Source organism: Tenrec ecaudatus, chromosome 17 (assembly GCF_050624435.1).
Source record: "Tenrec ecaudatus isolate mTenEca1 chromosome 17, mTenEca1.hap1, whole genome shotgun sequence".
Lineage (NCBI taxonomy): Eukaryota > Metazoa > Chordata > Mammalia > Afrosoricida > Tenrecidae > Tenrec > Tenrec ecaudatus.
This window is the reverse complement of record NC_134546.1, coordinates 61,271,211-61,285,724: the sequence shown is the minus strand read 5'-3', so window position 1 is coordinate 61,285,724 and position 14,514 is coordinate 61,271,211. Positions and strand designations below refer to the sequence as shown.

Below are 14,514 nucleotides of genomic sequence, written 5' to 3'. Positions count from 1 at the left end.
TCTCTGCAGCGTGCTCCCTTCTGCAGCTCCTCTTTCTCTGCTGCTTCATCAGCGTCAACAATGGAAGCCAGCCAGGCTCTGCCCGTGCATTCAGTTCCAGCCCCAGTGCCTTGCCGTCCCTCAGGAGGGGCTTTCAATCTCCTGGATCCATTTCCTCGGCTCAGGGGTCCCTCTGTAGTCAGGGAGAGAAGATGCTAAGGCAGAGGAGAGATGGGGGGAAGGCAGATTCTCTAAAAGGAGTGCAAAGGGGAAGCAGAGACAGGCTTTGTCATATGACACGATGGCTGAGCTTGGTGGGACCTGGCTCCCAAGACAGCCACACATGGGGCACTCCCCACCCCCTGCCTCACTGTTCCCAGAGGCCTCAGTCAGGGCACTCTTCCTGCCGCCCTGAGTCAGTTGAGGCCTCACCTGGGAGGGCCTGGTACAGAGAGCAAGTCCCCCCCCCCCGCTCTCCCCTCCCCTAGGGAGCTTCTGGCCTTGGCCTTGGCCTTGGCCAAGCTTGGCCTTGGTCTTGCCCAGCCAGCTGGGGCCTCCGTCCATCTGCAGGTGCGGATCTGGGAGATTCCTGAGGGCGGGCTGAAGCGGAACATGACGGAGGCGCTCCTGCAGCTGCACGGGCACAGCCGGCGCGTGGGGCTGGTCGAGTGGCACCCCACCACCAACAACATCCTCTTCAGTGCTGGCTATGACTACAAGGTGCGTGGCCCAGGCGGCGAGGCCCGCACCGGTCTCTTGGGAGGTCCTGTAGGGAATGCGGTTGTGTTTCTGCAGCACGCTACCCAGGACTGTCACATTGTTCATTCATTCGCTGCTGTGCGCCCCAGTGCCCCAGTGTCCTCTGCGGAGACTGGCGGCACCCTGGCTGCCTTCTCTGGCAACTCCACGCCCCCATGTCCAAGGCCACTGCCCCCAATGGGAAACGGAGCCAGCAGGGCTGCCGTGCTGCTCCCACCCCAGCCCCCACTTCGGGTATGCCCTTGCTTAATTCAGAAACAGCTCAGGCTGGGCCCGCACAGTGGTGAAACTCAGTGGGCCCCTTATCCACCAGCCCATCCCAGGCTCTGTGGGAGGGGAGGGAGGGGAGGGAGGGGAGGGAGGGACCCTCCCTGGATGCTGGCTGCCATAGGGGGCCAACCAGGGCTCCTGCCCTCCTGCCCCCCCCGCCCCCACAGGTCCTCATCTGGAACCTGGACGTGGGCGAACCTGTGAAAATGATCGACTGCCACACGGATGTGGTGCTCTGCATGTCCTTCAACACAGACGGCAGCCTGCTCACCACCACGTGCAAGGACAAGAAGCTGCGAGTCATCGAACCCCGCTCGGGCCTCATTCTGCAGGTGGAGCCCCGACTTTGTGAGGAGCGGGGGCAGGGCAAGGCCCCGGGGGCCCTGAGGGAAAGCTGGGCCTTTCCCCTCCTTCTGTAACAAGTCACCACAGCCTGGCAGCTGGGAACAACAGGACATTTCTTTTCTGGGGGTTCTGGAGGCTACGAAGTGCCCCTACTACAGAGGTTTTGAGGAGAACCCATCCCTGGCCTCTTCTGCCGTCTGGTGAATGCAAGTTCCTTTGGCTTGTAACCTCATTGCTCTGGTCTCTCCTTGCTTCCCAGTCTTACTCACCTACTGCCTTCACGTTGATATGAGCCCTGGAGGCACAGTGGCAGAGTGGGTTACGGTTGGACTGCTAGCCATGAGGTTGGTGGTTTGAAACTACCAGCTGCTCCACAGGAGAAAGACGAGGCATTCTACTCCCATAAAGAGTCAGGGTCTGGAACATCCACAGGGGCAGTTCTACCCTGTCCTATAGAGTCGCCACGAGTATCCCGACCTAGCCACTGTGATCTCCCTCTCCTGTGAGGATCCCTGGAGTTTGGCGAAGGAGACTGCGAACAAGATAATCCAGGGTCAGCTCCGCAGCTCAAGACCCCTAGGTGCATCTGCAAAGACCTCTTCCAAAGGAGGAAGCCGAGTCTTGTAGGAATGTCTCTGAGAAGCGTGGAAGAGCCCTCCAGGGCACTGCTCATCCTGCCCTCTCTGTCCCCTCCAGGAGGCCAACTGCAAAAATCACAGGGTCAACCGGGTGGTGTTCCTGGGGAACCTGAAGCGGCTTCTCACCACTGGTGTGTCCAGATGGAACACGAGACAGATCGCCCTCTGGGACCAGGTCAGCGGCCGAAAGTACCACTTGGGTCTCCGTGCCCCCCACCTCACCCAGAGCAGAGGCGCCAGGCTGTGTCCCCAACTGTTAAACAAGGGATGTGGACAAGAGGCATTGTGTGAAGGTCTTGTGTTCTGGCAAGAGCTGCCGCGGACACAGCAGGCCAGAACTGGGGGTGGGGGGGGGGTGGGAGTGGAGGCGCAGAGGGAGGGTCTGGGAGCCGGGAGCTGCCTGCTGGGCTTTGGATGACGAAGCCTCCCTGGGCCTCCCCCAGACAGAGGTCATTTCTTCTGAAGGTCAGGAGCCCGTGGCACACAAGCTCCTGGCATGCCACCAGCTGAGCTTCCTCTGCAGAGATGAGACACACAAGGCCTTTAGGGATGAGGGCCAGCCGCACCTGCCAGATGTGGCCAAGTCCAAGCTGAGCTCCAGAGAGATCAAGGGCAACTCAAGGCCACGGGCCTGAGTGCTGAGGGCAAGTCCTTTCTTTGGTGCTGGGCTGATTTTGACAACCAGGAATTCTGCCTTGTCCCCACCCCTTTGAGGGGTGCCTGGGATGCACTGGTGATTGAGCTCTGGGGGCTGGGCCAGGGTTGGGGAGAGGAGGTGCCAGCCAGGCCAGTCATGCCCCTCTCCTGCCCACAGGAGGACCTGTCCATGCCCCTGATCGAGGAGGAAATCGACGGGCTCTCCGGCCTCCTGTTTCCCTTTTATGACGCCGATACGCACATGCTCTACTTGGCTGGAAAGGTAGCGAGGAGAAGGGGGGCTGGGGAGACCTATGGGAGACCCCCTGCTTTGATTGTGCCCAGGCTTCTGCCTCTGAGACCCTCCCCAGTGTACCCCCACCCCACCACCTAGCTCAACACTGAGGACGGGGAGAGGCAGTAGGCTCTGTGGGGCCTTCTGCGCACCGAGCACGGGGTGGTGGTTCCAGTCCATGTCATGGTGAAGACAAGCCCACCCTGTAGAGCTGGGCTGACCTCTCTGTCCTCCTCCGGACCCAGCCTCTGTCCCTGGGCACCAGCCTCCCCCTCGTCCCACGGAACAAGGGACTCCTTCTCACTCAGCCAGCGGCTGAGGATTCCTTCACGGTGGTGCTTGCAGCGGCTTCCACCTTGACACAAGGATCCAAACGGAAATGAGGCCCCCGCCAGACATGTCTGGGAGGATGTCCGAGCACTCTTAAACACGCGCGCACACACGGGACGCACACGCAGCCCGCCAGGTTCTCCTTGGCTTTCTGACTGGCTCTCAGGCGCAGTGGGTGGGGGGCTCTCTTCAGCTCTCTAAAGGCCCCTCCCCACCTTGCTCACCTCCCTCTCTCCTTGCCCCCAGGGGGACGGAAACATCCGGTATTACGAGATCAGCTCTGAGAAGCCCTACCTGACTTATCTCATGGAATTCCGATCTCCAGCTCCACAGAAAGGCCTCGGTAAGAGAAGCCCGGAGCTTTCTGACCCCTCCGTTCAGCCCCGTGCTCATCACGGGGAGCAGTAGGGCATAGGAGGAGTGTGGCCCCTCACTCCTCTGAGGAGTTCGCTTAAGCCAGGGGTGTCAACGCTGCTGAACCTCCGTCTCCTTAGCTGTAAAACGGGAACGGCGGATCAGCCCTGGCCAAGCCCCTCACCAGCTAGGGTGAAACTCAGACAGGCACTGGGGTGCTTGGCCCAAGCCTATCGTTTCACAGGGGAGACACTGAAGCCCAGGGAGAAGTAACTTGCCAGGGTCACCCAGCAACCTAGCATCAGAACCAGGATGAGAACCGTGGACAAGGTCTGTCTCTTCCCTGGGCCCAAGTTGCTCCCCAGCTCCAGGGATGCCAGCGCTGGAAGGCGATGAGAGTCCACCTCGGTGACCAACGGCAAAGCCCCAGAGATGAACCCGAGGTGCCAATGATCTTTTCATGGGCTTCACCTGCCCCAAATGTTCTGTCACTCACCTTCATGCCTTCATCAAATCACGTAAGAAGCCACCTGAGCTTTGGAGTCAAGCCTGGTTCCTGTTTGACCTCATCAGGCACTGAGCCTCTGTCGGAGTCTCAGTTTCCTCATCTAGAGAACGGGGGATCTCGAACCAACCTTGCAAGGTTGTTGCAAAGAGTAGACACTATGTGGACAAAGCCCTGGCAGAGCACTTGGTTCCCCTGCTGCTTCATTGAGTTGATCAACAAACACTTAGTGGACACCAACTGTGAGTTAGACCCTGACCTAGCCCCTGTGCTAGACTCTATAGAAGGCCCTATATGGAACCCTGTGCTTGACTTCATACTAGACCCTGGGATGCCACTGTACACAAAACAGAATGTGACCTTGCTCTTATGAGGCTTACATTCCGCAGGCAGACTATAAACAACTAAGAAAAAAAATACCAGATGGTTCTAGACCGAGAATCAAATGGGTGGGTTGGACAGAGAGGAGCTGGGGGCCACTTGTAGATCAAGTGGTCAAGGAAGGTCTGGCAGTGGAGGGAGGTGACTCCCAGCCAGAAAGAGTGGTGGATGCAGAATCTACACCCAGGTCTGTCTGGCTCCCAAATGTGTACTCTTGAAACACACAGTTCTGCCTCCTGGTCATGTGTGCTCACTAGGAGCATTATGGCTAGTACAAAACACAGGGGGTAGAAAGAGAGAGAGAGCGAACTGAAAGACATACCATAGAGCATAAACTTTGTGATGGCTAAAGCTCTAGGATCCCAGAAAATAGTCTCCCCCTCTTGTTTCCTTGGTAGTTGCAAGGTCAGTGGTTCAAACCCCACCAGCCACTCCAAGGAAAAAAGATGAGGTTATCTGCTCCAGTAAAGATTTACAGTTTCAGAAATGCAATAGAACCATTCTAATCTGTCCTGTAAGGTTACTTGACTTCATGGCAGTGAACTTTGGAGGACCAGAGACACTTAGCCTTAGGAAAGCCAATTCATTTCAGAAGGCAGCACTCTGTGGCCCTGATGCTGCCTTTCTCTGTCACTTTGAGCAAGCCCCTGCCTCTATAACCCTCAAGAGTCTCCTCTACAAAAGGGGTGAACAAAACGCACATATCTGCGCAGACTCTCCCACTCCTAAAAGGCCCCAACTTTAGAGACAGGTCTTGCCGGGAGGGGCTGATTTGAGCAGTTACCATCCAGAGACAAACCCTGATTCTAGAGGCTCCAGCCCACTCACTGCTGTCTGCCTGGGCCAGCACCTGCCACCTCTGCCTTTCCCTTGGCTGAGGACATGGAAGAGGAGGAAGAACATGGAAGGGGGAAGAAAATGAGGAGGGAGAACATGGGAAGTTGGGGGGGGGGGTGTTCTGAGACCCCATGGGAGCCATGTGTCCGTCCACAGGGGTCATGCCCAAGCATGGGCTGGATGTGTCAGCCTGCGAGGTGTTCCGCTTCTACAAGCTGGTGACGCTCAAGGGCCTGATCGAGCCCATTTCCATGATCGTACCCCGGAGGGTGAGTGCAGCAGCCTGGCCTCCCAGGGGCCCCTGCATTGAACCCTAGCTTGCAGGCTGGGGGAACCCAGGGAAAGGGAGGACCTGTGGACTGAGGTCTTCGTTCGGGTCCAGTCTGCAGTGGAGAGGTGGGCAGTTTGGCCTGCGGATGAATACAGGGTGGGGGTCACCAGCTGGGGACGCGAACGAGGGCAGGAAAGCAGGAGGCAAGGTTGGAGGTCTGGCTACAGAGCAGGGTTTTCTCAGCAGCCCCCCATCTGTCTACTCTTCTGTTCCCTGTGCTGCAGTCGGACTCCTATCAGGAAGACATTTACCCCATGACACCAGGAACGGAGCCAGCTCTGACCCCCGATGAGTGGCTGGGAGGCATCAACAGAGGTACCCAAAGGCATGGGCTTTCTCAGAACCTTGGCTTTGGGGGGGCAGAGCCCTGCTGAGGGCATTGCCTGGGCCCTCTCCTAGGGCAGGACAAAGGATGGTGGCCTGGGTTGGCCTCCATTCGGCATAGGAACGCCAGCTCGGCAAAGAGGGGTTCTCAACTCCTAGAGCTGCAAGTCTCTGGCAGAGACAAGGGTCCTCTAGTCCGACCCTTACCTTTGGGGATGGGGAGAGTCAGCTCTGGAGCAGAGGGGGGACTAGCCCCAGGATTTATGGCAAAGGCAGCCTTCCTGCAACCACCTGGAGGCTCTGCGAAGTAGGAATGCTTGGGACCTCCTTCATGGGCTCTTGAAGAGCCAAGGATACATCCCATGCACAGACTCAGCACCCTGCCGAGCATGTCATGACCACTGCGGCTACTGTTGCCCTCCTCAGCATCATTGAGCCCGAGCCAGACGCCATCACAAAGATCCACTGGACCGGTGGCCCTCAACCTCACACATGGGTGGCCGTGGGTTAGGAGCACCTACTTGTCCCTCCTTGTAGAACAGTGGTTCTCAACCTGTGGGTCGTGACCCCTTTGGAGGCCGAATGACCCTTTCACAGGGGTGGCCTGGTTCATAACAGTAGCAAAATGACAGTGCTGAAGTAGCAATGAAAATAATGTTACAGTTGGGGGGGGGCATCACTACAATATGAGGAACTGTATGAAAGGGTCGCGGCATTAGGAAGGTCGAGAACCATTGTTCTAGAACTTGCTTCTCTTTGACAGTGAGCCTATCTGTTAATAGAGAAGATGGGCTCCCCCACCAGAGGCTGAGAAAACCAGGAGGATGTGGTGGGAATTGCAGATAGTGAGGGCCTAGTGGTGTCTGAGCCCAAGTTGGTGTCCCCCAAATGTTGATGCATCACCCTAGGGTTCCTGGCATCTGCTTCCCCCACTCCCCCGCCACCCACCCACTTTCCAGGGTCCTCTGGTAACACACCAGAATCAGACAGCAGTCTGCACAGTGTAGGGCGTTGGATGGCCTTCCTAATGCCACTGGGCATCATGGGAACAAAGAGATGTCACAGGTGCCACCGCCAAAGAAGATGTTCCCATACATTTGCACTTGGCCAGATCTTTCCCGAGCCCAGCCCAGCCCAGCTCCAGCCATGCCAATCCTGTCCCCATGCCAGTCCACCTTCCACAAGCACTTTTATGGCCAGTAGGATTGGAGGAGCAAGCCTTTGTTCAAAGATTTTGGTCTTGGCCAGCATCGCACTTCTTTTGGTGGCCTCCTGATGTCTACAGCACCCTCTTGCCAGCTTGGTATCAAAGAGCCAACCCCCCCAAAATCCAAGCGTCAAGAGTGTATGAAGGCCAAGGATCCCAAGTCCACCTGACTGAATCCAACCCCCAAGCAGGCCAGGAGACTGCTCGCCTTGCCTCCCACCCAGCTCTCCCCACTTCCCAGTGTGTCTCCTCCTCTTTAAACTCCCCACCTCCTTGACAGCCTGTCTAGCGTGACACGGACAAAGGACACCAGGTCCTGGTGAGCTCGCTGAACTGGCCGTGAGAACCCTTCCTTGTCTTCCCCAGATCCGGTGCTGATGTCTTTGAAAGAAGGTTATAAGAAGCCCTCCAATATGGTGTTCAAGGCCCCCATCAAAGAAAAGAAGAGCGTGGTAGTCAATGGGATCGATCTATTAGAAAATGTCCCACCCAGGACAGAGAACGAGGTAAGGACTGTACATGACTATCTCCACAGGCCCTGGAAGAGCAAGACCTTTGCATTTCAGTTACGGGCATCAGGCCTTCTGCAGGCTGGCGCTCTTCTCTCTCAGTGACTAGCAGCCTGCTCGTGGCTTCCATCGCCTCGGACCCTAATAAATCCTCAGGAGAGGAGGAGCATATGGGGACCCCACCCCCTCAAATTTCAAACTCGCCACCCCACAGTGGCACATGTTTCCTCGCCAATCCCTTTCATGTGGTATTATGGGAGCTATAAATTCTCAGTAATGGGGGAGGGAGGGAGAAGCACAGGAGAGACACGACACACCCAGTCTTGTGTCTCCCGGCCCTGCCGACCTCCCAGGCGTTTTGGCAGTGATAGGGTCTGGCAATTTCCTGTCTTTGTGGAGCAGGCCGGGTGTTTACGAGCTGTCCTCAGCATCATCCAGAATGGGAGTGGCTCTCTCAGGAGCAGTGGCTATAGTGGAGCCTCGTCCCCCCAGGCTTCTCCTTCCAACACCCACTCCAGCGCCAGCGAACTACAGCTTAGTTCTCGCAGCTGCTCAGAATGCTGAAGGAGAGCGGGCCGCACGGGCCACCTCTGTTGGATTCCCGGTTCAGCTCAAGCAAGTGTCCTGCCCTTTCCGAAGCAGTTTCCCTCGCTAGTCAAACGGGGAGATGAAATACGAAAAGTAGTAGAGAGCGTCCCGACGTGGCTTAGCTTAACATGCCCGCAGAGGCCAACTCTCTCTTACTGCATTGCAAATGACCTCAAAAGTGGATGGACAGATGGCTTCCACCCACGTAGACATCTCTGATCGCACGGTTTCTGCGAGAGCCTCGGGCTCAGGGTCTCCCTCAGGGTGCCCGCGGAACCGTCCCCAGGGGCTGCCATTACCTCTGAAGGCTCAACTGAGGAGGAAGGGGTCTTCGTCCGACTCCATGCATGTGGCGGCCCACAAGAGGTGTGTCCTCCCAGGCTGTTGGCCAGAGGTCTTCCCCAGTGGGTCGACACGTGCGCTTCTCCACGGGGAAGCTCGCAGCACGACACCGGGTTTTCCCAGAATAAGCGAGCGGCGGGGACACAGAGCGAGCATGCGCTAGGGAAGGGGTCCAGGGGATGCCCAGAGTCTTGTCATCTAAGTGACAACCCATCGCCTGTGCCAAGCTGTAGGTGTTGGAAGCGCATTACTAGGTCCGGCCCACACTTGAGAAGAAGGGGTGAATACCAGCAGGCTGAGGTCTTTGCGAGACAACTTTCGGTTGTCCTCATTATGAACAACAAGTAGACAACTGCCCATCTTCAGGGTTTCTGGGCACTGCAGGGGAGATTAGCCATTGGTAATGGCCCTAAAATATATGGACATGCAGTTAGAGAGGGATGTCGAGGCATGTAGGTGTGGATAAAGCGTCACACAGGGGCCTGGTTACATCATAATCCCGGGAAGGTGGGGCTGGAGAACAAACCAGAGTCCCTTGTCAGGTGTGGAAGCTGAGCTCTTGACTGGGCTTTTTCCTCCAGTTCACCCCTCCCACCCCCCACTGAGTGTAAAGGCTACATTTTAACAAGATCCTCAGTTGATTCCTGAGGATACATAAGAACTACATAGGGATCATGTTAAACTGCAGATTCTGACTCCAGATGTACTGCGGGTGTGTGTGTGTGTGTGTATGTGTACGCATACGCGCACACACCTTTTCAGCGGGGAGTCAAACTGAAATGAACCCGTTTACAGCAATCTTTCTACATTTTAAAAGATTTGACATTTCATATATGCATACACATATATACACACGTAGATACATTCACATACATGTGTATATCTACATATATTCATGTTGCTATATACGTGTGTGAATATCTTAAATTTTACATGTGAAACATCTTACATTGGCAAATGTTGCGTTATATGTACTTCGACCATTAGAAATGAAAGTTCCCTGAGCAAGTGCATGGCTGCTTCCCTCGCCCACGTGAGCCTCATCAGGGTCCAGCCTCTACTGGATGTAGAGAGAGCAGGGTGGAATCGTAGTCGGAAAGAGTAGCAATAACCTGCAGTCTATGTGAATCAAAACTATGAACCAGGAGGGAAATTTAAAAAGGGCCTTGGCTAGGAAAAGTCAATGCCCCCAACCTTACCTGAAGCTCATGCAGCTTCCGCTGGAAGAAAACCCTCACTCCGAACCAGCCACCGCTGGTTTCACCGCAGGGCCAGCCATCACTGTAGATAAGGCCCCGTTAGGAGGGAGAGCCCCACCAGGTTTGACTATGAAGAGGCATCCGATATAGCTTGGCCCTCGGAGGGAGGAGATTCCAGTTGACCAACTCTGCACATTCACTGAAAATCCTTGAATGACACCCTTAAAATGAGTGAATTTTAGGATATGTGAAGTATACTTCAATAAAGCTGGCATGTTTTTGTTGTGTTTTTCAGCTGACCAAAGAACATGCATTTACTTATTTTTGAGACTATGGCAGACACAGGAGTGGAGGGGCATTTGGGGTATAGGGATAAGTCGCCTATCATCCCTCTGATCAGGTGTAACCAGGGCTGGTGGTTCGGTGGTGATTTCTTTGACTCAGTGTTTAAAAGGGGGTCATAAAAATGGCACATACATTGTTTGAAAGTTTTGTTTTCATCTAAAATGTGACAGCTAGAAGTTCATTCCTTATCTTTTGATGGGGCACCAGACGCTCTGTGCCAGGTTGCCCTGCCTGGCTGTAATGTGGGCCATGTCTTTCCCCTATAAAGCAGACCTCAGCAAGACTTCGTCTCACCTGTTTTGGACTTGCTGTCAGCGTAGACCGGTCCCTGGAGAAGGAGAGGGGCAGCGGAGGAGGGAAGGCCCTCAAGAAGGGGCAGTGACACCTGGCTGAAGCCCTGGGCTCAGGCACAGGAGCCATTGTGAGGACGGTGCCGCACCAGGCAGTGTCTCCTTCTCTTGTGCAGAGGGTCGCTGCGGGCCAGACCGACCCAATGGTGCCTAACAACAACAAGCTCTTTCTTTCTTTGGAACAAGAATTTAGTGCCAATCTGGAAGCACAAGTCCTCATGGTTATAACATTGTCCCTGTGCTTACTTTAGGAGAGATTTACTGGGGTCTAATTTCCACCCGATAGAATTCATCCTTGGCAGCCTATCATTTCAAAGGTCTTGATAAACGGGGCAAAATTGAGTAAGCGCTACCACACCATCTCGTGATTGTTACCGCTCTGATCAGCCACGTCTCCTTCAGCAGCAATTTGTTTTTAAGAGAGCCACGTTATCAAGACTTTCTAAAGCATTCAACTTAGTGTATTATCTACATATATGTCTATGTATGTGTGTATATATATATATGTTTATATATATACCATCCTCCTCTGTGCTTATATATTATCAGCTTGTATCATATTTCATTCAATCATGTAATTAAGATAGCAAGTGCGATTCATACCAGGAAGTTTGAGAGCCCTTATGCCTAACTCTGGGTCACATCCAACTCAAGTGTATGGGAAACCTTGTGTGGCCTGCTGGCTTCCAGGCCTCTGCGCTTCCGGAGCATCTGTCAGTGTGTTTGATCAAAGGGATGCTCAGGACTAGTTGCCAGCAGGCTGACTCGGCTCCAACTCTGGGACACCCCCGTGGCATAGGGTTTTAAGTGGCTGATTGTTCAGACATAGATCACCAGCCCTTTCTTCCAAAGCACCTCTAGGTAGATACGAACCTCTAATCTTTCAGTTGTACCATCTGGTGTCTCCACAGAAGGAATGGAGAGGCTGGTGAATCCAGGGAGTCAGTTAAGTCAAAGACTATCAAGATACCTATATTTTGTCCCCTGGCTATTCTAGTACATGAATCTATAGGCATCCTATAGTAGATCTGGATTCCCTGGGAGCCAAACAGATAGCTAGTTCCAGTCCCCCCGGATGTGCCTCAGCAGAAAGGCCTGGTGATCTACTGCCAAGTCATCAGCCACTGAAGACCCTATGAAGCACAGTCTGATTCTGATGTGCACGGCAATGCCATGCCTCAGAATCAACGGGATTGGGGTGGGGTTGTGGATGGCGGCCCTGTGTCACCCGCATAGAAAAGCGAGAGCCCTGCATATTCTCAGTCTTCGGAAGAAGGGAGGGGTGAAAAATGTTTCAGGACGGTTTCCATCCAGAATTGGAAACAAAATGTTAGCTTTGGGCCCATCTACATCTATGGTAAGTCTGGCGGTATTTGGAAAATTGGCCTCCGTGGCTTCTCCCCTTGTTCAGGGACCCTGATGGAATGAGGCAGGGGGGCCTGGGCTGGAACTTTCTGCTTCCTCCCTCACAGAGGTCAGGCTGGGTGAGCACACAGACCATGAATTGCCCACGGTGCTAAAATGCTGTAGCTGTGGTGGTGTCGTGGTTATGCATTGGACTGCTAACCACTAGGTCAGCAGTTCAAACTCCCCAGCTGCTCCACGGGACAAAGACGAGGCTTTCTACTCCCGTCAAGAAGCAGAGTCTGAGATTTCCACAGGGGCAGTTCTCCCCTGTCTGGTAGGGTCACTAGGAGTCGGTATCGACTCCATGACAGAGAGTTTGGTTTGGGTGGGAGGCCCAGGGATGAGATGGGAAGAATATGGAGGGAGAGTGAGACAGCGGGGGCCGGGGGGGGGAATGGGGATAGGGCTGGGGGCAGGGGTCTGGAAACCAATTAGGGGAATCACCTTCTCATCTTCTCTCCCCTTGGCTCTCCATGGGCCACTCTCCCCATCTACCCCAGCTCCTCCGCATGTTCTTCCGGCAGCAGGACGAGATCCGGCGGTTGAAAGAGGAGCTGGCGCAGAAGGACATCCGCATTCGGCAGCTGCAGCTGGAACTGAAAAACCTACGCAACAGTCCCAAGAACCTGTAGCTGGCAGGCGGGGCTGCTTTCTCAGCCCGTCTCTCCATTGTTTCTACTCGCCCCTGAACGCCCCCTTCTCCAGTGACCCCAGAGACAGACCCAGGCCTGGAGCTGGTGGGGACCCAACCTGCGGACCCACCTACCACCTCAAAAACTGGAAGCTGACCTTTGACTTCTTGACCTCATGCTAATAAAAGTCCCCAGCCTCTCCTGAAGACCCAATGCTGGCAGCCCGTTAGCCTGACACCCAGGAGCCTGGACTGGCGCTCAGCAGGACAAAGACCACAGACTCCCTGTGGGGCTGTCCTCACTGAACCAGGGATCCCAGCTAGACTTAGGACTTGAACTCTGCCCCTGCGGATGGGGGCTGCCATGGCACTCCAGCGCTCCCCATCAGCGCTCACAGCGTCACTGATGGGGCCACAAAGCTGCATTTTCAGGTGTCAGCTGAAGTTCTCCTCCCCCCTGCACACCCCCACCCCAACACCCACACTCCCTTCTCTCGGCAACCCTGGTAGCCGGAGTCTGTCTCCAGCCCCACCTCTCTTGTTTTCAGGGAATTAAGAGGATTGCTTACCAAGGCCATAGTGACTCCTTGCCTTCCCAGGATTTTCTTGAATGCTCTTGTGCAGTCTTATCCTGTGTCGTTTGTGGGGTGTGGGGTGGGCAGGGTGGGGACTAACATCCCCATGTTACAGATGACAGACTGAGTGATGGAGAGATGACTTTCTGGGTCACCCAGCAAGTCAGTAGTGGGCCTGGGACCCGGCCCGAGTGCCCAGCCCCAGGGGCCAGGGGCCAGGGACTGCCTCGCTGTATTGGGATGCCATTCCCTTTGTGGGCTTTGCCAGTGAAAATGAGAACTGGATGCCAAGCCAGCTCTGCCATCTGCCCAACACCAGTAGTGCCAATGTGCCACGTTCCCATCACCCTTAAGGCCCCTCACACTGGGTGCCCCAGACCCCCCTGGCTCCCGCTCTCCGCTCCTCCCCGCCCCACCCCCACCCCATCTCTGCCTGCCTGGGGCTGAAGGCTGGCCCTGGGGAAGGCAGAGCAGGGAGCCTCTGCACCGGCCTCCCAGCCGCGCACAGCCTTACACACAGAGTGACCGCAGCCCTCCACCCCAGTAGAGCACTTTAAAGTTGACTCAGTTCTTCCACACCCAGAATCTCATTTGAGCCTCCCCTCCCCACTAGGGAGCATCACCCCCCATTTTACAGACGAGGCAACTGAGAAGAGTAGCCCCAAGCCCCACAACCCTGTGCGAGGTCACATTCCATCTAACCCGTTTCTTTCTTCTCCGCTAGCCCCCTCAGACCCCATAAACAATGCTCTCAGAAGAGTGGCAGACAGGCCTGGGCTCCGGCCTGGGGGGGGGGGGGCGCTCATTGTCACACTGGTTGGCTGGGAGCTACCAGGCCACTGCACCGCCCATGCTTGCTTCTCCTGTGGATTGGCCGCACAGGCTTGGGCTTCCACGCTCTGAGCCTTCCAGGGCCCCGGCCTGCTATAGCAGGGTCTCTCACCCCAGCCCAGCAGCGAGCCTGCGTCATCTTCTCTCCCGTTTACTCCCGGAGCTTCTGTTTGTCTTCTTCTTCTTCCCCATCGACCTGCGTGGTCTTCTGTGGTCATCTATGCTGCCTCCAAGGATAGAATTGAAATAAAAGGTTTTCAACTTCTCCAACCTGGGCGTGGCCGTCTCATTTCACCCACCGGTCCCTGCGCGTGCCAGCACGGGACTCTTAATGGGCAGCTCCTCTGTTGCTCAAGGCTCCTTCACCTGTCTGGAAGGATGGCCGACGTCCGTCCTTCTGGGCAGAGGTAATGCCACCCTTTCATTGTCTACAGAAAGAGATCTCTTTGTCGAGGGGGCTGGATGTTTAGCAGGACCCTAGGTCTCCACCTACCAGGTGCCTGTAACTGCCCCCCACCCCAGGTTTGTTCCCAGACACTGCCAAAT

General features: G+C 55.4%; 1 protein-coding gene across 1 annotated transcript in view; it reads left to right on the top strand.

Annotated features, from left to right (window-relative positions):
• Positions 1-14,223, top strand: part of CORO2B (coronin 2B) — a 171,469-nt gene extending 157,246 nt beyond the window's left edge. The window contains exons 4-12 of the mRNA XM_075535272.1: positions 550-699; positions 1,176-1,340; positions 2,050-2,166; positions 2,806-2,910; positions 3,499-3,595; positions 5,486-5,598; positions 5,885-5,975; positions 7,558-7,697; positions 12,432-14,223. Of these exons, the coding sequence (XP_075391387.1) occupies positions 550-699; positions 1,176-1,340; positions 2,050-2,166; positions 2,806-2,910; positions 3,499-3,595; positions 5,486-5,598; positions 5,885-5,975; positions 7,558-7,697; positions 12,432-12,563 (1,110 nt within the window). The 3' untranslated portion in view covers positions 12,564-14,223. The remainder of the gene's footprint in view (positions 1-549; positions 700-1,175; positions 1,341-2,049; positions 2,167-2,805; positions 2,911-3,498; positions 3,596-5,485; positions 5,599-5,884; positions 5,976-7,557; positions 7,698-12,431) is intronic.
• The last annotated feature ends 291 nt before the right edge of the window (positions 14,224-14,514 follow it).